Genomic DNA, 23,236 nt, shown 5'->3' with positions numbered 1-23,236 from the left:
AACACTAGCCAGCCTTCCTCCCAGCTGAGGACCCCAGAATATGATGTTCCTCCCAGACAGAGCTGCCAGCAAATCAAGCCAGCAGCACCACCGACAAAGTCATAGTTAATGCTGTTTCTGACGAATCAGCTAAAGATGATTTGGTATAAAACATTATCCTTAGGAATTCCTGATGTAATATGCTAGGACTCAGACTATTGCCCTGCAATAACTACTAACATCTTCCTGAATGCTAGATATGATTTCAATCAGTGCAGAGATTTCCCCTAGATTCCCACTGTCTTCAATTTTGCTAGGGCTCCTTTGTGTCAAGATCAGGTTTTTACAACTTGCCTCTTGAGTTCAAGACCAGACCTGTAAAGAGGTCAGGAGTTGAGTGGCCCTGGTGGAAACCAACTTTAACATGAATGAGCAGGTGGATGCTGTGCAAGTGCCACTTGGCAGCACTGATGATGATACCTTTCTTCATGTTGCTGATGATCTAGAGTAGACTAAAGGTCAGTAATTGGCCGGAGTGGATTTGTCCTGCTTTTTGTGTACAGCACATACCTATGCAATCTTCCACAATTTTGGGTAGGTGCCCTGTTGTAGCTGTACTGGAACAGCTTGGCCTCGGGCACAGCTAGTTTTAAATCACAAGTATTCAGTTCTCACAGCTTGTAGCCTTTGCAGTACCCAATGCCTTCAGCCATTTCTTGATGTCACATGGAGTGTGTCAAATTGGATGAAGACTGACATACACTTGTGCACTGCTCATTGAACCAGGATTGATCTTTAGCTTGATAGTAATGGGGGAGTGAAGGATGTGCTGGGACATGAGGTTACACATCATGGCTGAATACAATTCTGCTTTTACTGATGGACCGCAGCACCTAATGGATACCCGCCCGAGTTCTTTAGGAGCTGGGTATCAATTAAGTTGTGTCTGGCTTTTTGTGCCTGACACTGCTGCATTCTATCATGCAGGAAGTTACTTACTTCCTGCTCAATGTTCTCATCTTTGTCATTGGATGACTGCTCTAGCTGTCTCACATCCCCTCTAATCCTACTCCAGTTGTGCAGAGCATAGCATGCTAGAATTATGAGGCATTACCTATCTGGAGTGCACTACAAAACCCACTACCCTCTCCCAGAGTGATTCAAGCAGCAGAATCCCATCTCTAGAAGGTTTATCGTATTATCCACAATCACTCTGGTTGAAGTATGAGCTACATTGTATCTATGCTCCACCTCAGTCAGCAGGTTGCATAATGGAGTCATTTAAGGTGCACCTGGGGAGGCGAAGCAGTGGCAAAGCAAGGCAGGAATGCTGGGAGCATCGAAATAAACACAAATTGAGTGAGCACCATGATAACAAGCAAGCAGCCCTGAAATGCTATCTGATCCAATCCATGAGCTGGGTGCCACTCCCTGTACAAAGAGTGTCTTTGCAGCAGCATTGCAATGACAGATGCCAGTGCACTGAAAAGTACAGCACTGAAGTTCAGAGCTTTACATTAGTCGATCAAAGATATGCCATAACATTGTGGTTAAGCTGGTAGCATTAGAAACCAAGCTCCGTGGAGAGTGCATTCACTGTCCTCAGTATGTGCCTTGAGATGCTAATACCAGGTGTTTCAAGATGAAAGTCCAGAGGAGCAGTAGGTGAGCTGGACTGCTCTGACTTTTGTGTTCATAATCCTCAGCATCTAGTTTCTACCTCGCAGGTGAGAGAATAGGAAACTGCATATCAATGAGATGAGATTAGGTAGTGATTAGGGTTTTAATGAGTGATAATCTACAATAATCAGTGTCTTGCCACTCACTAACAAGAGTCTCATCTTACCATTCAATATTTGGCTGGAAAATGGGATTGCCTTCTCTCAACATCAAAAAGGTCCTCGCTGAATATCTCACCCAATTTTCCCAACTTTTCTGCCATGGTCCACATTATTCAGGGATGAGAGAGATTCCACCCAATTTATGACAATCAAGATTCCCATTAACAGAACATTAGTTAGGACTTGTCTCATCATTTTCATAAAGGTTCAAATATTAGAAGTTATGTATTATAACAAAAACAGCAGAGATTGTCTGCAGCATGACTAATTTAGAGTTTCCACTGGTTTATCGAAAAAAAAGAAAGACTCATTAAAAATCCCAAACGGTGCATTGTTGGCAGTGGGTGATCAGATGTAAACAACATTTGAACAGCAGCAATATCCTGCAATTGAAATATGGCACCAATTCAAAAAATCTTGTAAATAGGTTGTCGAAATTTAGCAATTGCCCCCATGATGCTTAATCACTTATTTAGTAAAGTTATTATCCAAAATTTGTCAATTTATATCTTTAAACATTTGCCTAGAAATGAAATGAGCAGGAACACCTTTCTACAGTAACATTGTTGTACTTTACTGATGTTATTGCTTAACATCTTGGACACGTACACAGAAGCAGATGGTTTCAAATACTACCTTTGCTCAAACCTACAAAATGGTCACAGTGGGAGACAGAATCTGGAAATTGTGGCTGTTACAGTCCTGACATGTAAGGAGGACATAGTCCAAGGTAAATATTAAAATATAAGCCAAGAGGAATTAGCTGGGAGATTTGAAGCCAGATTTTGACAGGCTGTTGCTTGTAGCACAGCTGTTAACAGCTCATAATGTGGTGACTAATGCAGCAGGACTTCAGACACGTGACTTAAACTAAGGTAGCAAGAATATTGACCATATAATCTGGTTTATGGACCATTGCTGTTTGCTAACTGCTGTTAAAGGTTTGCTGGAGGAATAAATTCAAAACTAAAAAAAAACTGACAGAACCTTTTCAAAACTAAAAAAAAAACTGACAGAAACTTATTACCTAACTTTTAAACAAATTTTAGGTCATTTCCAGGGTTTGAGGGTCACCTGCTTGTTGTTTTACTAGAGGTGACAAAATGACAGGGTACCTCCAACTGCCTTGTCTTATGGAGCATGGCAAGAGGATCTATGGGAGCATCTTATGCTCTGGGTGTCTGCCAGGATCTCTAGGAGACTTGCCCATGTATGAGGAAGACCATGAGGGGTCTTTAGGGTGGAGGACTACTCTGAACACTTCAAAAGAAGGTTGAGTAAATTGCGAATATAGCTACGAGGCTATCGTTGAGGAGCAGGAGCAACAATTGTGGTCCTCCTTGGAGGTCACCTCCAGTCAGCTGCTGGACTTTAGTCTCAATAGCAAGCTTGCAGGGCCATCACCAATTTGAACCTAAGTGTGCACCTAACTGCTGATAACTAGTTACTTACCACTGCCAGGCAGACACTGCCCTGCCTGTCTCACCTCCAAAGCCACCTCTGGTAAGATTCTGTTCAATACTTCACTGAGGGTTTGATTAATTTAAGTAACAGGCTCCACAGAAGACAGTGGAAGTAATTACTATTGAAATATTGGTAAGTTTGATTCATGAACATCATTCACCATCTGTACTTTCCCCAATACCTTTACTTATGTGTAGTCTTTAATAGTGTCTTTCAGTTGACTACTTAACTAATGAACATGGTAGCCAAGCACAGAACTATCATTGCACAAACACATACGACTGGATGAAGATTGCTCTCTCAGTAGGTGTGCTTTCACTTCATGATCCTGTATGCCTAATACAATCTTATCTTTAATTTTGCAAATTCACAGGCTTCTGTGAGCTGTGTCAATGATGTTACATATTGATCAATGGATTCTTTTTTCACTTTGTTCCTTAGTATTGAGTACATACTATTCACACATAACATTCAAAAAAGTTCTGAATGTGCCTAGAAGGGTTTTTTAAATTACTGTTATGTTTTTTCTGCTCTTCAGAAAGATTTAGGGTGGAATATGTTTTGGAACACCAATAGTGAAAATATAGCAACTTCAATCTGTTCTGGTTTGCTCAATAAATCTGTTATTATTTCATAATTCTGCCATTGTCTATGGAAGAAAATCCAGTCTTGCTTCATAGATAACACAGTGAGAAGGTGGAGGAACACGGCAGGCCAGGCAGCATGAGAGGAGCAGGAAAGTTGACGTTTTGGGTCAGGACCCTACTTCAGAAATGGGGGAGGGGGAAGGGAGCTCAAAAATAAATAGAGAGGAGAGGTGGGGCTGGGGAACGCAGGTGGGATGGTGACAGGTGAGTGCAGGTAGGGAGTGGTGGGGATTGGTCAGTGAGGTGGGAGGAGCGGATAGGTGGGAGAGAAGATGGACAGGTTGTGTCAAGTCAAGGAGGCGGGGATGAGATGGAGGGTTGTTCATGGGATGAGGCTGGGGGTGGGGAGATTTTAAAACTGGTAAAATCCACATTTAAGCCATTGGGCTGTAGGCTCCCAAGGCAGAATATGAGGTGTTGCTTCTCCAGTTTCCGGGTGGCATCACTGTGACACTGGAGGAGGCCCAGGATGGACATGTCGCCCAGGGAATGGGAGTGGGAGGGGGAGCTGAAATGGCTCGTGACCAGAAGGTGTTGTCGTTTGTTGTGAACAGAGTGCAGGTGCTCTACAAAGTGGTCTCCGAGCCTCTGCTTGGTCTCACCAATGTAAGCTCCACACTCCCCACTAGCCCCACCATCCCCAGCACCTTCCCCTGCAACCACAGGAAGTGCTATACCTGCCCCTATACCTCCCCCCTCACCTCCATTCAAGGCACCAAACAAACCTTCCACATCAGACAGAGGTTCACCTGCACATCCGTCAATGTGGTCTATTGCATCCACTGCTCCCAATGTGGCCTCCTTTACATCAGTGAGATCAAGTGGAGGCTCAGAGACCGCTTTGTAGAGCATCTGCGCTCTGTACCCGACAAACGACAACACCTTCCGGTCACAAACCTTTTTAACTCCCCCTCCCACTCCCTGGGTGACGTGTCCATCCTGGGCCTGTGATTTATATGTACAATGTGTTTAACATGAAGTCTTTATTGAAGTAAACTTAACATGTTTGCCTACAGTGTGTGTGTGCCTCCTGGTAGATGTGGCATGACCGTTGCATCATTGCATTTCCATCCAAACAAACTTTTTATTTGCTTTCCAGGAAGTTGCTACAGCTCCTTCAAATTCCAGGCATCAAGCCTGCTCTTCTATCCCACCTAAATTCTGAGTGACAAGGGCTATCCTCTGAGGAGGCACCTTCTAATCCCACAGAGATCCTCAAGCTGAGTTCCAATGTCGGTCCAGTGAGAGCCACTTTCACAGCTGAATGTTCATTGAGCAGGGCTACATAGTAACATTTTTGACAACACAGATTCCTGTTGAATTTTATCAGCGAACAGAGGTAAACAATATTCCTTTATTCTTACTCAGTTTCTCTGTTAATACCAGGAAAACAAGTATTCTTTGGGACTCAGCCAACAAAACAGGGCTATTTTTTAAAAAGATTTTATCAAGTGTACTGTATGATCAACATCAACATTGCGAGGAGTGTCCAACTCCCCATGTTATGATGTACAGCCAGTTTCCCAGCAGTGAAAAAGCAGTCACTCCTCTGGTATGTTGAGATTCATTTCCTTTGAAATCATAGCAAGTCAATAAACTGGGAAAGCGCTGGGTAACATAATTTAATGTTTTCTGATTCAGCATTGATTCTTCTCAAATTTAAACATACATGAATTTCATTCCAATGATCTAATTTTAAACTACACCCTAACAGTTAGCGCACAAGCAAAATCATGCTATCAAAAGTATTTACCAATGATCTGTTTTAATATTAAGAGTGCATTCTGATTTAGACACAATCAAGATTCATATTAAGAACAATAATTCTGTTTTCATGATTTCTGCAGTGGCCAATAGTAGCAAGGTTACGTTTATTTCCCATCCCTACTTGTCCTAAGAAAAAAGTGGTGATACTTCCACAAACTGTTGCAGTCCTTTTGGTGTTGATCACCTAACAATGATTCTTCTTTGCAGAGACTTTCAAGGAGTGACAATGAAGTAACACACATGACCAAGTCAGGATGGTGTGTAACTCAGAGTAGAGCTTGTCTTATACCTGAGATATTGCTGGTCTTGTCCTCCTTGGTGTTGTAAGATGTTGGGAGTGTGGTGGTGTTGAAGTGACCCTGGTGAGTTACTGCAGTGCATAGAACATACATTCCACAGCCTCAGTACACCAGTGTTGGAGGTAGTCAATTACTTAGCCAGAATATAAATAACTGATCCAACATTTAGTACCACAAATTAAATGATGAATCGGTAGCTCAGATGTTGCAGTTGTAAAGGTAGTGAAATTTGTCAGTGTTCACTCTTCCAAAGTGACAGTAATCTCTACCATCCACACATTCACAGGTAAACTCAGAAATCAAAAAGTTGCTGTCAGTGAACCCCCATTCCTCTCCAGGATGCATTACTGAAGAGCTCACAGATGGAAATCAATTAGAACATGCTGAACTGACATTAATATCTTCTTTTAAGCTATTATTCTCACTGTAGAAAATCTTGAACGTGCAAAGAAGTTTCATAATGATACTTTCTTTTTAGCAATTTATTAAATCCTAATTGCTTTTAAACAACCTCTGTCTCTGAAAAACTAATTTGAGATTTGTGATTTGTCATTTATTTTATCAAGTAATAAAATTGCTATAGATTCTTAGAGTAATATTATTTTTTAGAAGTTTTTATGTAATATTTTGCAAGGCCAGTCAAGGTTCAATCATCATTCTGGCTGAGGTAAACATGGAGCCAGCTTCCTGTCCCTGCCCCAGAGTAAAATTATGACACAATCCTTGGATCAGCAACCTGTAAATAATCAAGGATGTCACCTCAAGAAGAAATAATTTAGTATTTCAGTTTCTACTTTTAATTGTATTTGTATAATATGTATGTTGTTTCTTGTAAATTTATAAGAAATGCATGATAAAACCTATGTGTTGCTTCCTGGTTTGTTGTCTAGGAAGGATTCAAAGAGACTTCAAGTGCAGTTAGGCTGACTGAGTGTGCAAGAACATAGCAGATAGAATACATTGTCGATAATAGTGAGTTTAGGAGGAATGGAGGTGCGGGGTACTTCTTGAAAGGTGAGAGATTGGAAAGGGTTGATAGCTATAGAGAGCTGGATGTCCTGATCCAACAGTCGATGAAAGCTTGCATGCAGGTAGTTCAGGAAGTAGTTCAGCAGGCAAACATTATGTTAGCATTTATCGCAAGGTGATTTAAGTACAAGAGGAAAGAAAACTTGCTTCAATTGTATAAAACACTGTTTAGGCTGGACCTGGCACACTGTGCGCAGTTCTGGTCACTTTGCCTAAGGAAGGACATACTTGCCATGGAGGATATGCAGCAGAGGTTCACCAGATTGATTCCTGGGATTATGAAATTGAGGAGATTGGGTGTCCAATCTCTGGAGTGTAGAAGAATGTGAGATAAATCTCATAGAAACTTACAAACATTTAATTAGAAAAACAGTGGAGATGTAGAAAAAATGTTTCCACCGGTTGTGAGATCTGGAACCCAGGAATACAGTCTCAGAAGAAAAGGTAAACCATTTAGGACTGAGATGAGGAGGTCTGGCTTCACCCAGAGGGTGGTGAATCCTTGATATCTTTACCTAAAGGACTGTGGAAGCTCAGTCATTATTAAATTCAAGGTAGAGATTGCTAGATTTCTAGTCAGCAATGACAACAAAGGATGCGAGGTTAGTACAGGAAGATGGCATTGAGGTAGGTGATCAGCTACAGTCTAGAATGGCCGAACAGGACCTGAATGCCCAAATCTTGCTCCTATATTTCTATGTGAAAATTCTTGAATATGGTTGACTGCTTAGCCTCTTTGGCGTTACTTTTCCCTCACCAGACTAAAATGATTTGCAAGGAAAGTGAAATCCATGCCAGAGCACTTGCTTGATTTTGTGAACCCAGCCACTTAACAGCTGAATGCAACTGTGGGCCTATATTTTGAACATGGCCTGGAGCAGCTCACTTCAAAGTTATCCTGGCACTTTATATCACAAATCTCAATAACAAGTGAACTACTGATTTTATTACAAATTTACTGAGCAAACAACGGCTCTAATTGTTGTTATGAGAACAGAATAGCAGCCATTAATGAATTAAGAGAACTAAGAGAAATAAAAGTATAGAATTTGAGTCATTGTTGATGGAAACAGGAAGCAAGAAGTAGGCAGGGTATCAGAGAATTAATAGAGCCTATAGATAGTGCAACTTGATGGTCAATAAGGGTTTAGATTTGATAACAAATTTGAATTCAAGTTGATTTAATATTACTCTGTCAAACTGATATTAGCCTATAGTTTAAGTGAAGGCTGAAATGGCTTTAAAGTTAGTTGTATTATTTTAGTAAAAATAGAAACACTTTCTGCAAAAAAACATCTGCATAGATTTTGGACATATTTTCAAAACATTCATAATTTTTCTACCTAATTATTGCCAGGCCAGAAAGTATAATTTAGGTGTTAAAGATAATCAAAACAGTGTTTGCATACTCAGCACATTCCTGTCTAGGTCGAGCACAGCAGTAGATGATTGCTGTTAGGGAACTAAAACACCAAACCAGCCAATTATTAGAGGGCGAATCCAATTAAATCAAGTAACTAAAACCATATTGTGATCTTTAAAAAGACATACAAGACCCTATGTTCTAAATTGTTGCTAGGCTAGATTATAAACTGTAGCCAAATTTATTGAAATGGGACAGATTTTGTAAAATACCCCAATGTGTGGAAATTGTCCTACTTGAAAGGGAGCAGAAACAACTGGAGAAAAGTGAATATAAGGACTATTGTGAGTAGAATGATTTATCATTGCTATGCCATAGCATATTCATTTAATGTTAGATTATCAAACATGGCAGGATTATATAGAAGGCCAGGGCTCCTGTTCCACTACTGAAAATAAAATGTACCCCTGCTCTGATAGGACTTACTTACATACATGCATACATATACATATATACACAGACACAGACACACAATTATTATACTTCCTGGCCTGGCAACCACCTGGAGAGGTTGCCCCATATCAGAGAGCTGTCAGCCTGCATCTTGCTGTGAAGGTAAAGGGCCAGGTGCTGGATAATAGGTTAGTTTGAGGGTGGAGAGTTCTCAGCAGATTCAAAGTAGGAGGACTGAATTGGGGGAGTGAGGGGTGCTATAAACAAGTCCAGGCAGCAAGCTGTGGAGAGTCGGTGATCTCTGCTGATTGTCTGCCTGTCTTCTATGGTTATGTTTGAGGTTGGGTGTCATTGGAGAAGGAGCACGCAGTGTCCATCAAATTTCTTGATGCTTTTAGAGGTAGGCATTGTGGGGGTGGGTACAGTGCTTTTATTTCCCTCTCTAACTCCATTTTGATTTAGTCCCTTGCCACTCTCCCTACACCCCCATTTTTATAGTCTGCATTGCCCTTCGAGGGCTTTCATTTTTCAGCAGCAGTGGGAGAGGCGACAGCGAGGACCACGGGGGCTGCCGGGAATATATTTGGGCAGCGGCTGATATAAAGTAATAAAGTAATTAACTAAGTAGAGATGGCTGGGCAGGTGATGTGCTGTAGCTGTATGATGTGGGAGCTGGCTGATCCCATTGTGAACGGCAGTGACCACATCTGCAGCAAGTGTTGGTTGCTGGAAGAACTCCGGCTCAGAGTTGAAGATCTGGAATCTGAGCTTCAAACACTGCGGCACATCCAGGAGGGGGAGAGTTACCTGGACGCTTTGTTTCAGGAGGCAGTCACACCTGGTAGATTAAGTAATTCAAATTCAGTTAGTGATCGGGGACAACAGGGTGTGACTGCAAGTGAGGCAGGTAGGGGGATCCTGAGTTCAGGAGTGGAGGAGCCTCAGCTTTTGACCTTATCCAACAGGTACGAGATACTTGCTCCCTGTGTGGATGAGGAAAAGGGCTGCGGGGAGGATGAGCCAGCTCACCACGGCACCATGGTGCAGAAGGCCATTCAAGAGGGGGGAGCAAATAGACAAGTGGTGGTTATAGGGGATTCTATAGTTAGGAGGATAGATAGTATCCTTTGCAAGCCGGATCGGGAGTCCCGCATGGTGTGTTGCCTGCCCGGTGCCAGGGTGCAGGACATCTCTGATCGGCTTGAAAGGATATTGGAGCGGGAGGGGGAGGATCCAGTTGTTGTGGTCCACATTGGGACTAACAACATAGGCAAGGCTAGGATGGAGGACCTGTTTGGGGATTATCAAGCACTAGGAACGAAATTAAGGAACAGGTCCTCGAGGGTCATAATCTGCGGATTACTGCCCGAGCCACGTGCAAATTGGCTTAGGGATAAGAAAATTAGGGAAGTAAACACGTGGCTAAGGGAGTGGTGTGGGAAAGAGGGGTTTCATGTCATGGGGCATTGGCATCAGTTTTGGAACCAGAGGGATCTGTACCGATGGGACGGTCTCCACCTGAACCGATCTGGAATCAGTGTTCTAGTGAAAAGGATAAATAAGGTGGTCACTAGGACGATAAACTAGTGAGTTGGGGGGGAAGGGAAAGGGAAAACGACAGGGAGTATGATGGTAAATAAAAAGGTAAGAAGCAGGTTAGCATGTGTGCAGGAGGGTTTAAGTTCAAGGCAGACTATGAAAGAAACAAAAAGGAAGGATAACTCAGGAGATATTATTAGAGATGTTGGAAATCATGAGGGTAAGAAAGTTAGCATAAAGGCACTTTACCTGCATGCTCGTAGCATTCGTAACAAGGTTGATGAGTTAACGGCACAAATCATCGCGAACGAATATGATTTGGTAGCCATTACGGAGACATGGTTACAGGATGGTCACGACTGGGAGTTAAATATCCAAGGGTACCAGACTATTCGGAAGGACAGACAGGAAGATAAGGGAGGTGGTGTAGCTCTGATATTCAAGGACGACATCAGGATGATGCTGAGAGATGATATAGGTTCTATGGAGAATGAGGTTGAATCCATTTGGGTGGAAATTAGAAATCCTAAGAGGAAAAAGTCACTGATAGGTGTAGTCTATAGGCCACCAATTAATAACATCACATTGGGATGGGCAATAAACATAGAAATAACTAATGCCTGTAAAAATGGTACGGCAATTATCATGGGGGATTTTAATCTACATGTAGATTCGTCGAACTAGCTCGGTCAGGGTAGCCTTGAGGAGGAGTTCATTGAGTGTATCCGTGATAGTTTTCTTGAACAGTTTGTAATGGAACCGACGAGGGAGCAAGCTTTCCTAGATCTGGTCCTGTGTAATGAGACAGGAATAATTAATGTCCTCATAGTTAGGGATCCTCTTGGAAGGAGTGATCACAGTATGGTTGAATTTAGAATACAGATGGAGAGTGTGAAGATAAAATCCAATACCAGGGTCCTGTGCTTGAACAAGGGGAACTACAATAGAATGAGGGAGGACTTTGCTAAAGTAGACTGGAAACAAAGATTTTATGGTGGGACAGTTGACGAGCAGTGGAGGACTTTCAAAGCAATTTTTCAAAGTGCTCAGCAAAAGTATATTCCAATGAAAAGGAACATCTGTAAGAAAAGGGGTAATCTGCCATGGGTGTCTAAAGAAATAAGGGAGGCTATCAAATTGAAAGAGAAGGCATAAAAAGTGGCCAAAAACAGCATGAAACTAGAAGATTGGGAAAACTTTAAAGGTCAACAGAAAGCCACAAAAAGAGCTATAAAGAAAAGTAAGATAGAACATGAGAAAAAACTAGCACAGAATATAAAGACAGATAGCAAAAGTTTCTATAAATATATAAAATGAAAAAGAGTGGCTAAAGTAAACGTTGGCCCTTTAGAGGATGAGAAGGGGAATTTAGTTATGGGATATGATGAAATGGCCGAGGCATTGAACAGGTATTTTGTATCGGTCTTCACAGTGGAGGGCACTAATAACATGCCAGTAATTGACAAAGAGACGAAGGTAGGTGAGGACCTGGAAACAATCATTATCACGGAAGAGGTAATGTTGGGCAAGCTAATGGAGCTAAGGATTGATAAGTCTCCTGGCCCTGATGGAATGCATCCCGGTGTACTAAAAGAGATGGCGAGAGAAATAGCAGGTGCACTGGCGGTAATTTTACAAAATTCGCTGGACTCTGGGGCAGTCCCAGCAGATTGGAAAACAGCAAATGTGACACCACTGTTTAAAAAGGGAAGTAGACAAAAGATGGGGAGTTATAGACCAGTTTGCTTAAACTCTGTAGTGGGGAAGATGCTTGAGTCTATTATCAAGGAAGAAATAGCAAGGCATCTTGATAGAAATTGTCCCGTTGGGCAGACGCAGCATGGGTTCATGAAGGGCAGGTCATGCTTGACAAATCTTTTGCAATTCTATGAAGACATTACGAGCAAGGTGGACAATGTGGACCCAGTGGATGTGGTGTACCTAGATTTCCAAAAGGCCTTCCACAAGATGCCGCACAAGAGGCATAAGATAAGGATGAATGGCGTTAAGGGTAAAGTATTAGCATGGATAGAGGATTGGTTGACTAACAGGAAGCAAAGAGTGGGGATAAATGAGTGCTATTCTAGCTGGCAGTCAGTGACTAGTGATGTGCCTCAGGGATCGGTGTTGGGACCGCAATTATTTACAATTTATATAGATGACTTGGAGCTGGGGACCACGTGTAGGGTGTCAAAGTTTGCAGATGACACTAAGATGAGTGGCAGAGCAAAGTGTGCAGAGGACTGTGAAACTTTGCAGAGGAACATAGATACATTGAGTGAGTGGACAAAGGTCTGGCAGATGGAATACAATGTAAATAAATGTGAAGTCATACATTTTGGTAGGAGTAATAGTAAAAAGGATTATTACTTGAATGGTAAAAAGTTGCAGCATGCTGCTATGCAGAGGGACCTGGGTGTCCTTGTGCATGAATCACAGAAGGTAGGTCTGCAGGTACAACAAGTAATTAGGAAGGCAAATGGAATTTTGTCCTTCATTGCTAAAGGGATTGAAACAAAAAGCAGAGAGGTTATGTTGCAGCTGTACAAGGTGCTGGTGAGGCCACACCTAGAGTACTGTGTGCAGTTTTGGACTCCTTACTTGAGAAGGGATGTACTGGCACTGGAGCGGGTGCAAAGGAGGTTCACTAGGTTGATTCCGGAGTTGAGGGGGTTGGCTTATGAGGAGAGACTGAGTAGATTGGGATTATATTCATTGGAATTCAGAAGATTGAGGGGGGATCTTATAGAAACATATAAAATTATGAAGGGAATAGATAAGATAGAAGTAGAGAGGATGTTTCCACTGGCAGGTGAAGCTAGGACGAGAGGGCATAGCCTCAAGATTAGAGGGAGCAGATTTAGGACTGAATTGAGAAGGAACTTCTTCACCCAGAGGGTTGTTAATCTATGGAATTCCTTGCCCAGTGAAGTAGTTGACGTTACTTCAGTAAACGCTTTTAAAGATAAGGTAGATTTTTTTTGAACAATAAAGGAATTAAGGGATACGGTGAGATTGCAGGTAAGTGGATCTGAGTCCACGAAAAGATCAGCCATGATCTTATTGAATGGCGGAGCAGGCTCGAAGGGCCGGATGGCCTACTCCTGCTCCTAGTTCTTGTGTTTGCTTGTAAATATTTAATTGGTTGCATAGGTGTTTTAAATTGGTGATGGTTAGTGATTAAAAGGAAATAAATAAAAAAAGAGTCGCAGTGATTTTGCTGATGGGAAAGTCACTCACTTGTGTGTGATAGCACTTCTGGGTATATAGAAGAAAACTTAGAGATGGGCATCTTAGGGCTCTTGTGGCACGTGATAGCATCCTTACCTCTGAAGCAGGAGACCTGGGTTCAAACTCCACCTGTTCAGAGGTGTGTAATCATATCTCTGAAGAGGTTGGTTAGAAAATATCTTTAAAGATGGGATGGGGCTCTTGTGGTATTATGCTTAGTATTACTCTGAGCCTAAAGGCCTAGTTTCAAGTCCTACCTGTTCTAGAGGTGTGTAACAACATTTCAGGGACTCTTGTGATACAGTAGTAGTGTCCTGTGGGCCAGGACGCCTGGGTTCAAGTTCTACTGGCTCCAGAGGTACGTAATAACACCTCATGGTTGCTTAGGAAAATATATGAAATAGCAGAAGGCTTTGGTGTGGGCAAGGGGTTCTTCTGGCACAGTGGTTACCTTCCTACCTTTGAGCCAGGAGGCCTGGTTTCAAATCCAACCTGCTCCAGAGTTGTGTATGACATGTCTGAACAAGTTGATTAGAAAATTTCTTTACAGATGGGCAGATGCACACTGGGAACTTTACCCACAAAATTTTATGGGCCCACCCTGCCTGCAAGGGACCATAAAATTCTGTACATTGCTGTAACCCTGCAGAATAAGGCAACTTACTTTATTGTATCAGAATTGTTGAGTTGGATTCAAAGTAATTTCAGATTTCTTCACACATGTTGATCATGATACAAGGCCATTTTCTTACACTTCTAGATGATGGATTTGATTACACTTCAACTGTGTGGCACTCCGATAAGTTGCTGCTATTTTGGACAAACCAGAGATGGAGCAGAGTCTTCAAATATTAGAATGATTTGAGGAAAATAGCATTCTGCTATTGCTGAGGATGATAGACTGAAGGTTAGATCAATAACTGACAAGGACATCATGCACCTTGTGTGTAATTTGTATCACTATGACTATCCAAAACATACACTGATGTAATTTAAATGACCTCATTGCTAATGCATGCCAACAGTAAATGCTACATATTTAAAATATGTAAGAATGGAAAACTGGTCCGGTAATGATTCTTGGAGACTTTATGACATTAAATTTATTAAACAACCACCTTCTGTAAAGTTATAGATATTATGACTACTATCTCTGTCACTGTGTTCACTGGGAATTAAATTGTTAAAAATAGAAACAAAACGAGTAGTATCATAGATATTGTACTTCAGCATTCTTGGAGATGCAATTCATGCTTCAGCAGAACGGAGACATCAAAGTAATCTTTTATTCACTCGCAAATCTCTCATGGCGCAATATACAATAAATCAGATATTTGAAGGCTGGGGCTTATCACTGCTCTGCTCATCAATCTATGATTTTCTGCCCATTAATTTTAATGGGTGTAAATTCACAAGCTACTGAGCACAGAATAGGACAATTTCATCCAGACTTGCAGTTACCAATATATCATCAACATGTTGCTGGATCCATCTCTTCTGGATTATTCTGCTGTAATGTTTCCTTCTTTTCACCTCTACATAATTCTGATTGCCTGTCTTCCTGCCCTTTCAGCACTGTCTCTGTTATTTGCAATGGTTTATTTACATCACCTGTGTGAGCTCTTCTGTTGCTATTCTCTTGTAAGCTTGTGCATTGCAATCCTCTTGGACTGCTGGCACCATCAAATTCAAGCCCTCGTATGGTGTGATTCACTACTCAGTTCTATCTGCTAATTCTCTCTTACTACATCTGTCTGCTCAACTTCACCACCCTTTATGACCATGAAACCTCTACCCAGTAATATTCACCCATTCCAAAATTTTCACAAATAACCCACTATCATCTGACTATGCACTGCACAATCTTTTCACTCTCATATTTGCATAATTCACCTTTATGCCAGCCATGTTTCACCAGTTGAATCTGAGGTTCAAGGCTTGCTTTACATTTTGATTTACAGTCTTGAGTGATTTTTGTTTGATAATCTGCAATAAAACACTGCAGGAACAAAATTCCTTTAAGTTACATTTCATAGGCAAAAACAGATTGTACAATTCCAATCTGGGAGTTACTAGCAACCCTTAACCTAACCTTTTCTGTTAGTCTGTCTCTTCCTGAGGATAAAGTCAAAACAAGTCACCTGTTCTAATACAAGCATATGAGTTAGAAGCAGGATTAGGCACTTGGCCCCTTGAGCCTACTTTGCCATTTATTAAAATCATACTGATATGATTGTAACCTCAACTTCACTTTCTCACCTAAACCTGATAATCTTTGACTCCATTGCTTCCTGAGAATCTATCCACTCTGTCTTAAAAATATTCAAACATTTTACTTCCACTTCCTGTTAAAGGAAGAGAGTTCCAAAGACTCATGACTCTCAGACAGAAATTTTTTCATTTCAATCTTAAATCGATGACCCTTTATTTTTAAATGGTGACCGTACTTTTGCTACTTGAGTTCTAAGATTACAAAGATATGGAAGGAAGGTGCAAATTACTGCAGATGCTGGAATCTGTACTGAAAACAAAAAGTGCTGGAAATCACAGTGGGTCAAGCAGCATTCATGGAAAGGCAGCAAGCTAACATTTCAAATCTAGATGACTCTTCATCAGAGATGATGTGAAGTGTGGAGGGGACAGCATTTATGCAATAATGGGGGTTTGGGGGGAGTGCTCGGAGAGAAAGACTGCTGTTAGTGTGGATTAATTGATCAAAATGTGAGAATGGCAGAACAATGGCATGTCTAACTGCCAAACTGGAAAGAACAGATAGTTCCACTCCAGTGGGAGAAGGGGAAAGAGGACTGTCTGCTAGTGGTAAATGTATAATACTTGTGCATTATGAGATTAAATAAGAAGAAAATAAACAATTCCACATAAGCGAAAACTAACAAGATTAAACTACTATGACTGTATCTCTTAATGGCCCCCAGCATCAGGACTAAATTATACACATTCTCCAAATTTTGTGGTTAGATTGCTCATGGTCTGTGAATGATCATGAAGTTATTCTCATAGTCATACACAGACCCTATGTTTTTACCCGAGTAATTTGTCACCTTTTTGTATATTTTAGAAAGTTTGAAGTACCTGAAGATGTTTGGACCTAGGACACTGGGCTAGGAAACTCCTACAGCAATGCCTGTTGGATAAGATGATTGACCTCCAGTAACCATAACTATCCTCCTAGGTATGATTTCAATCATCGGATAGTATGCCCCTGATTATCATTGACATTAGTTTTGCTTGGGTTTCTTGATGCCACATTTATTTTGTCAAAGGCAACACCCTCACCTTCTGGGGACAGGTCCTTCCTGTCATAGCAACTTCTCCCAATTTCCCCAACTCCTCACTTCATGCAGCTATTAATGATAGTGTCACCAATTCAATTCCATGCTTTAAAATTCCCTACCAAATGCCGCTTGTCTATTTTTCACCCACCCTTAAATCATTTGTAAAATCCTTTTTATTAAACGAAACATTCTGTCACTTTCTCTAATCCTGCATATGTGGTATATTACTGTGCTGCAACAATCAAGAGGTCCTAGTTGAACCCTTTTTTGCTAAGATGGCTAATTGTCAGACAATGATAGAAGACTACATATTGCATTAATACTCATGGATTAGGGAGAGAAAAATAGATGCTGTGGCTGATCCTGTTCCTGAATGTCATTCAGCCACATCTGCAGGAAACATGTGTATGCTTGTCTGGACATTGTATGTAGACAGGATTAGACTGTTAAATAGCTTGCTGACACTGAATGCACAGAAGAAGAAAGATCATTTGGGTCAGATACCAAAGGGCTGTCAGCACTTCTGGACCCATACTTCATATGATTCAACATTGTCAAGAAATAAGGAGAAGAAAAGAAAGAAAACACATGGCTATTGAGAACCTCTAACACAGCAGTCGGAGTTTCTTTAACAAAAAACAGCCTTGTCAATATATACATTGTATGCCTGTTGTATAACAAGGGAGAAAATACAGCACTTTTTTTTGTACTAATGTTTCAGGCACTACACGTATCATGTACCTTTACTTCTGGGAGGAAAGGCAATTGTTATTCCAATTATATTTGCCTAGAAATGTGGTATAAATTCAAATGTGCAGTACCAAAATTAGAGCTATATCTTGTATTTATAAACTGTAATAATTTTAATTTAAAAATTACAGATACGGCAGAACAAAACAATGGTTTATTATTATGTAATAATGTAACAGTTTGGCTGAACAATAAGCATAATTAAAGAATGAACGTAGAATGAGCATTACTTGTATTATCACACAGCCAGTGTTAGTATTTAATCTGGCTTTATTTCTTTCACAATATGACTATTTCAAATTATTTTTCACTTGTAAGAAGACTACTAAAGGCAGAGGGACTGTGACATTATAGAAAAGAGCATTATATAGTCTTTAATTAAATGAAACAAAAATAAAATCTAGTTACATAATATTTTTTGGGTAGTTAATCCAAACAGGAAGGAAAATTAAAGGTTAGCAGTTAATCATCTTTTAATGCTATTTGGTGTGATTCACAAATGCTAACAGTTGCCCTGGCAGTGAAGTATAACTTAAAATTCAAAATACCCAAATACATGATTAAATTACTGATTTTTTTCGATTAGTTTTGCAATTTTAAACTCTGATCAATTAAGATTTTTCACATTGCTGTTGGTTTAGACGATTCAAAGTTATATACAATTATTACAAACCTTGTTTTGTTAACTATGATTTGCTACACTGAGCTCTATGCAAAGACTATTCATTAATAATTGTTGTACCAGGCCATTACAGAACTGTAAAAAATGGAGCAGATTAATTCAATATATGAAGTATATTGTTTTATAGATGTATAATATGCCTATATGGTTTCAAACTGGTTTGATTTAGTTTAGCAAAAATGCTTGAAATTTTCAAAAAGATGGAGCATAGAAAAACTGAAATAATGAATCCTCAAATTAGTACTTGTGCCCAAGGGCATATTCTTCTGAGTCGTTCTCCACACCTTTATGCCTTCTCATTTATGTATCCTTATGTTCAGGCACTGTAAAGATTACCAAGCTTCACAAATGTCACTATCCCTTCCTGATCACTGCTGTAGTGTGAGGTTAGATGTATATTCTTCCCTACACCTTTTGGTTCTGAACCTGCATCCAATCACTTTGGAAGGTCTTTCAGGATCTCACAAAGATGATCAAAAAATTCTACAGGTTGATTCCAAATAGAATGGCTGACGTTTGGCTTCCATCTACAAATGAATAAATGCTAAATAATCTGTAACTATTGCTAGAGGTTTGTCCAACAATTCAAATCATGTCTGACATTGAGACCGTCAACCAACAAGAGACACATTAATGCACCTCTATAGGCTTATAAGGGTCTCAACCAAATATGATCTATTGGCTAGAGTTAAGTACCAAGATGGGGTCTGTCTGTAATGTTACAGATTCATTTAATTATATTTGTGATATTGTTTGCTTTTATACTAAAATAGTGTGTCAAACTTCTACAGTCCAGTTTCACCATATATTTTATTGCATAAATGTGGTACAGTAGACCAAGGGAGGGCTTCAGGGGTCCACGACTTCTTAATCTGACTCTGAGACTAAAAAAAGTCATAAAATACATTCAGAACTGTGACCAAAGCCATCAAGAGCAGGCAGGAACCCTGGTTGAACTGATTCCAGTGGATGAAAATAAAATGAAATGTATAACTATTAAACATGCATTATTTCTGTTGTAATTGCAGCTGTGTCTAATGAACTAATTAACCCTCCCTGCAAGTGCTGTGAAAAAATGTTGAACTATGGTTTCACAAATTATGAATCTCCATGCAGATTCAGAAAAATTGCAACTTAAAAACCAATGGATTCAAACCTAATAGGGTGGGTTTATGAGCAATTAGCATTTTAGTAAATTGAAGTGGCTTCATAGATAACATTTCTCTGGAAGCCTCAGGTAATGGTTCTTCATGCTGATTCTTGCCCATTGTCACTGTTTCTCTGCAGTATTTGGTCAAGCAATTTCTAGAAGAAATAAAAAAAATTAACATCAGCAAAGTGAGATGGATGCTGACTACTAAGTGTCTTTTGGCCTTCGTACCTTTTTGAAAACCTCAGCACGCAATCGATTTGTTTGAGAAATAATTTTCTTCTTCTCTTCCTCCTTTTTTCTTTTCACCTCTGGCAGCATGTTATAAATTCTGTCGTGCAATTTTGAAATGAAAACAGAAATTAGACCTTATCAGCCCTTATACATTTGTGTATCACAGAAAATGAATTTGACAACCATCTTTTGAATTACACAGAACAGATATAACTCTGTCACTAGGAAAAGGAGTCTAGTGAACTGACAGATTCCCTGGCTTAGCATGATCTTTTCAGCTGCATTTGGCTTTAGGTAAACTCAAATTATTGAAGCCCCTGCTATAATTAGGCATTTCCTCTGCTCTACCACTGTTATGATCTAAAACACTAATTTAGTACTGACTTAACAAAAGTAATCAACTTGACGTCGATACATCTCAATTTGAGTTTACCCAGTTCAGTACTTCTTCAAATGTTTCTCCTGCACAGCCAGCAACTTTTGTTTTATACCTAACATTGTATATATATGTATATATAATTTAGTTCCTTTCCCTGAAGCTATCCTTGGTGCATATACATTTCACCAAAAAAGGTGCCCAACACTCAAGTGTATGCTGCCCTCAAGCACTGCCTACCCTACTGTCCAGCACCATGTTTTCTTGCTGCACAATAAATTGGGCTTTCCTCTGTTAACGTTAGCTACCTGTTTTCTGGTCAAAAAAGTAACAGATGTAATTCTTAGCTTGAACTTGTTAGGTTGCCTTGGGTACTCATTGGCTGCATTCATACTGTATTCATGCAATATTATAGAACTTTATCTGGATAAGAACATGATATTTTTCTACAACTTGCAGGAAAATCAGTTGTATCAATGGATGGAACCTTCTGGAGATGACAGGGGTCTCACCTGTCAGCTGGAGAGCAGCATGTTACATGGAAACATAGAAGATAGAAGTGGGAGGAGGCCATTCAGCCCTTCATGCCTGCTCTGCCATTCTTCATGATCATGGTTGATTGTCAATCTCAGTAGCCTAATCCTGCTTTCTCCCCATAACTTTTGATCCCATTCACCCCAAGTGCTATATCTACTCACCTCTTGATTACATTCAATGTTTTGGCATCAACTACTTTCTGTGGTAATGAATTCCACAGGCTCACCACTCTTTGGGTGAAGGAATGTCTCCTCATCTCCATCCTAAATTGTCTACCCCGAATCCTCATACTGTGACCCCTGGTTCTGTTCACTCCACCATCAGGAACATCCTCCCTGCATCTACCCTGACCAGTCTTGTTAGAATTTTGTAAGTCTCAATGAGATCCCCTCCCCCATTCATCTGAACTCCAGCGAAAACAATCCCAACCTAGTGTTGCCTCCTTTGGGGAAAGTCCATTGAACCATGCACCGATTAGGTATTTGAGAGGCCATTGGAAGCCTTTCCCACAACCAGGAGCCAGTGGCAGGAGGTCCCGCCCACCAAGAGCTGCTGACAATTCAGCAGCTAGCAGGTCTTTTGCTTGGCAGTATCAGCATGGAGGTGGGGGCTGCTACTGGAACAACAGCCAACAGAGGGCCAGGATTGGAAAGAAACCCAGGTCAGAGATTAGTGAACTCAGTGGTTTGCGGTATTGGAGTTGCAGAGTTAAGGAGGCGGTCAGCAGCTAGGTAGCTCTTCAGCACCCCTCCTATCCTTGCTTATACTGGTTCACTCAATCAGAGACTCCATCCTCTGTCAGGGGAGATAACAAGCAGCCTGCATTAGTTTAATTGTTGTGACAGGCCCACCTATAGTAAGCTTGACATTAGCAGCAGCAGAATATGCCCTTCATTGGTCATTAATTGCCCACTTTGGCAGCAGGTTGGGAAGACCAACTTTTGTGGTAGGGGCAGGAACCTGGAGTATGCTCACTAGCCACACTCCTGCTTGACTTAATGTCCTCCCCCATCTCCAAACACAACATTAGAGAGAGTAAAAGATTTCAAGCAAAGAATTCAAGCATACAATTAAATCAGTAATAGCACTTTATAAAGGCAAAAAAAACCCCTCCTCTAGCCACTCCTGGGCTTGGTTCTATGTTGCAGCTGCTCAGTATAAAGCTTAATATAAAAAGCTCACGTCTCTTAAAAATGACGGTGGCCATAATAGCATCCAAATAGCAATCATTTATATTCAGATTTCCTTCAGTTTATTGAAATGTTTACAGAAATAAGTTTACAGAAGTAGAAATAAAGCCAAGTTAGTAATATTCTGCAATAAAAACAGAAAGTACTGGACAAACTCAACAGGTCTGGCAGCATCTGTGGAGAAAGAAACTGAGTTAACATTTTGAGTCCAGTTAGACTCTTTCTCAGTAATATTGTGATCTGCTATGACACAAGGGGTGAACAGAAGAACTGGAGCATCTCAGCTCTGCCATCATTAGCCACGTCACAAAAAGAATTAAAGCACTCTCAAGACAAACTAAAACAATCTATAACTCAAGCTACATTTGTCCCAATTGATCTTGAACTGCACACACACTAAAGGGGCTTTCAATACAGCAGCGTGCCAACTTCCGACATAAGATCTGCACATCTCAATCCAATATGGTGGGTGGCACTCCAGAATGGAATAAAATGCACATAACCTACCACTTTGTACCCTTATGTGCAATTAAATATCTAAATCATATATTAGTCAACTCCTTGAAATATTTTGACACGTGCCTTTGTATCCTCTACAAAGGTACCCAGTTACATTTCTTTAATTAGGTGCACAATAACTTGAATGGAAGGTAGATAATTAATGGAAATAATTAAAGAATTTTATTAAAATTATAGAAATTGATTCTAAAAGCACAGCCCGAGGAGTTGTTTGCTTACGGTGATGCATTGCGACTTGTCTTTGTTTCAATTACTCATAAAAATAAGTCAGTATTTAACAAAGCCTAAAACTAAATTTTATTCTTTTCAGCTCTTAGCTGGGTTCTTTCAAAATGTATATTATGAGCTAAAATTTAGTTTTGACAGACATGGAAAATAATGGATTCCTTAGATTAATTATAAAGTTGTAGGTTCATCAAAAATTTGAGGTGATAGCATAAATTACAAGATTGCAATGGCTTTAAATCATGGTAGTTTCAATGAGAACCATATTAAATTACAACCTGCAAATAACTTCCTGGTGCCTATTATCATTTGTCATGAGAACACTGGAGTTGTTAGCAGAGTGATCTGTGAAACCTGAATTTATACAGCTTATTTAGTTTTATTTTAGTTTTTTTCAAGTGTGCCTATTTTTTAAAAAAATGAATAGTATCAAACCTTTAGACAAAAACAAGTTAAAGATTAATTTATATTGTTGTAAGTTACAATACAGATACAAAAATTAAGGTAGTTGTGGTTTTATAAAGATGTACATATGAGCAGTCCTTTATTGTAGAAGACCAAATACTTGCTTGAATATTTTCTATCCTAAGATAAAGAGGTAGAAAACGTGATATCAGAATTCAACAACTGAGATGCTTTCTGTAGTTGTCTATCCTAAGATAAAG

At 40.1% G+C, this 23,236-nt stretch overlaps 1 protein-coding gene and 1 long non-coding RNA gene across 3 annotated transcripts in view; one reads left to right on the top strand and one right to left on the bottom strand.

Annotated features, from left to right (window-relative positions):
- The window catches only part of LOC125485594, a 32,564-nt gene extending 17,751 nt beyond the window's left edge, over positions 1 to 14,813 (top strand). The window contains exons 3-4 of one of the 2 annotated variants that reach the window (XR_007264305.1): positions 5,031 to 5,270; positions 14,373 to 14,813. This is a non-coding gene — a long non-coding RNA (uncharacterized LOC125485594). Of the gene's footprint in view, positions 1 to 5,030; positions 5,271 to 6,283; positions 6,590 to 14,372 lie in introns of those variants that run through there. The other variant, XR_007264306.1, reaches the window with a different exon arrangement.
- Positions 14,814 to 17,790: 2,977 nt separating this feature from the next.
- c20h10orf90 (chromosome 20 C10orf90 homolog) overlaps positions 17,791 to 23,236 on the bottom strand; it is a 26,742-nt gene continuing 21,296 nt past the window's right edge. The window contains exons 3-4 of the mRNA XM_048609086.1: positions 19,722 to 19,821; positions 17,791 to 19,645 (exon numbers count right to left, since the gene is read on the bottom strand). Coding sequence (XP_048465043.1) covers positions 19,589 to 19,645; positions 19,722 to 19,821 — 157 coding nt within the window. The 3' untranslated portion in view covers positions 17,791 to 19,588. The remainder of the gene's footprint in view (positions 19,646 to 19,721; positions 19,822 to 23,236) is intronic.

This window comes from Rhincodon typus, chromosome 20 (genome assembly GCF_021869965.1).
Source record: "Rhincodon typus isolate 14 chromosome 20, sRhiTyp1.1, whole genome shotgun sequence".
NCBI classification, from domain to species: domain Eukaryota; kingdom Metazoa; phylum Chordata; class Chondrichthyes; order Orectolobiformes; family Rhincodontidae; genus Rhincodon; species Rhincodon typus.
This window is presented reverse-complemented; position numbering and strand designations above follow the sequence as displayed.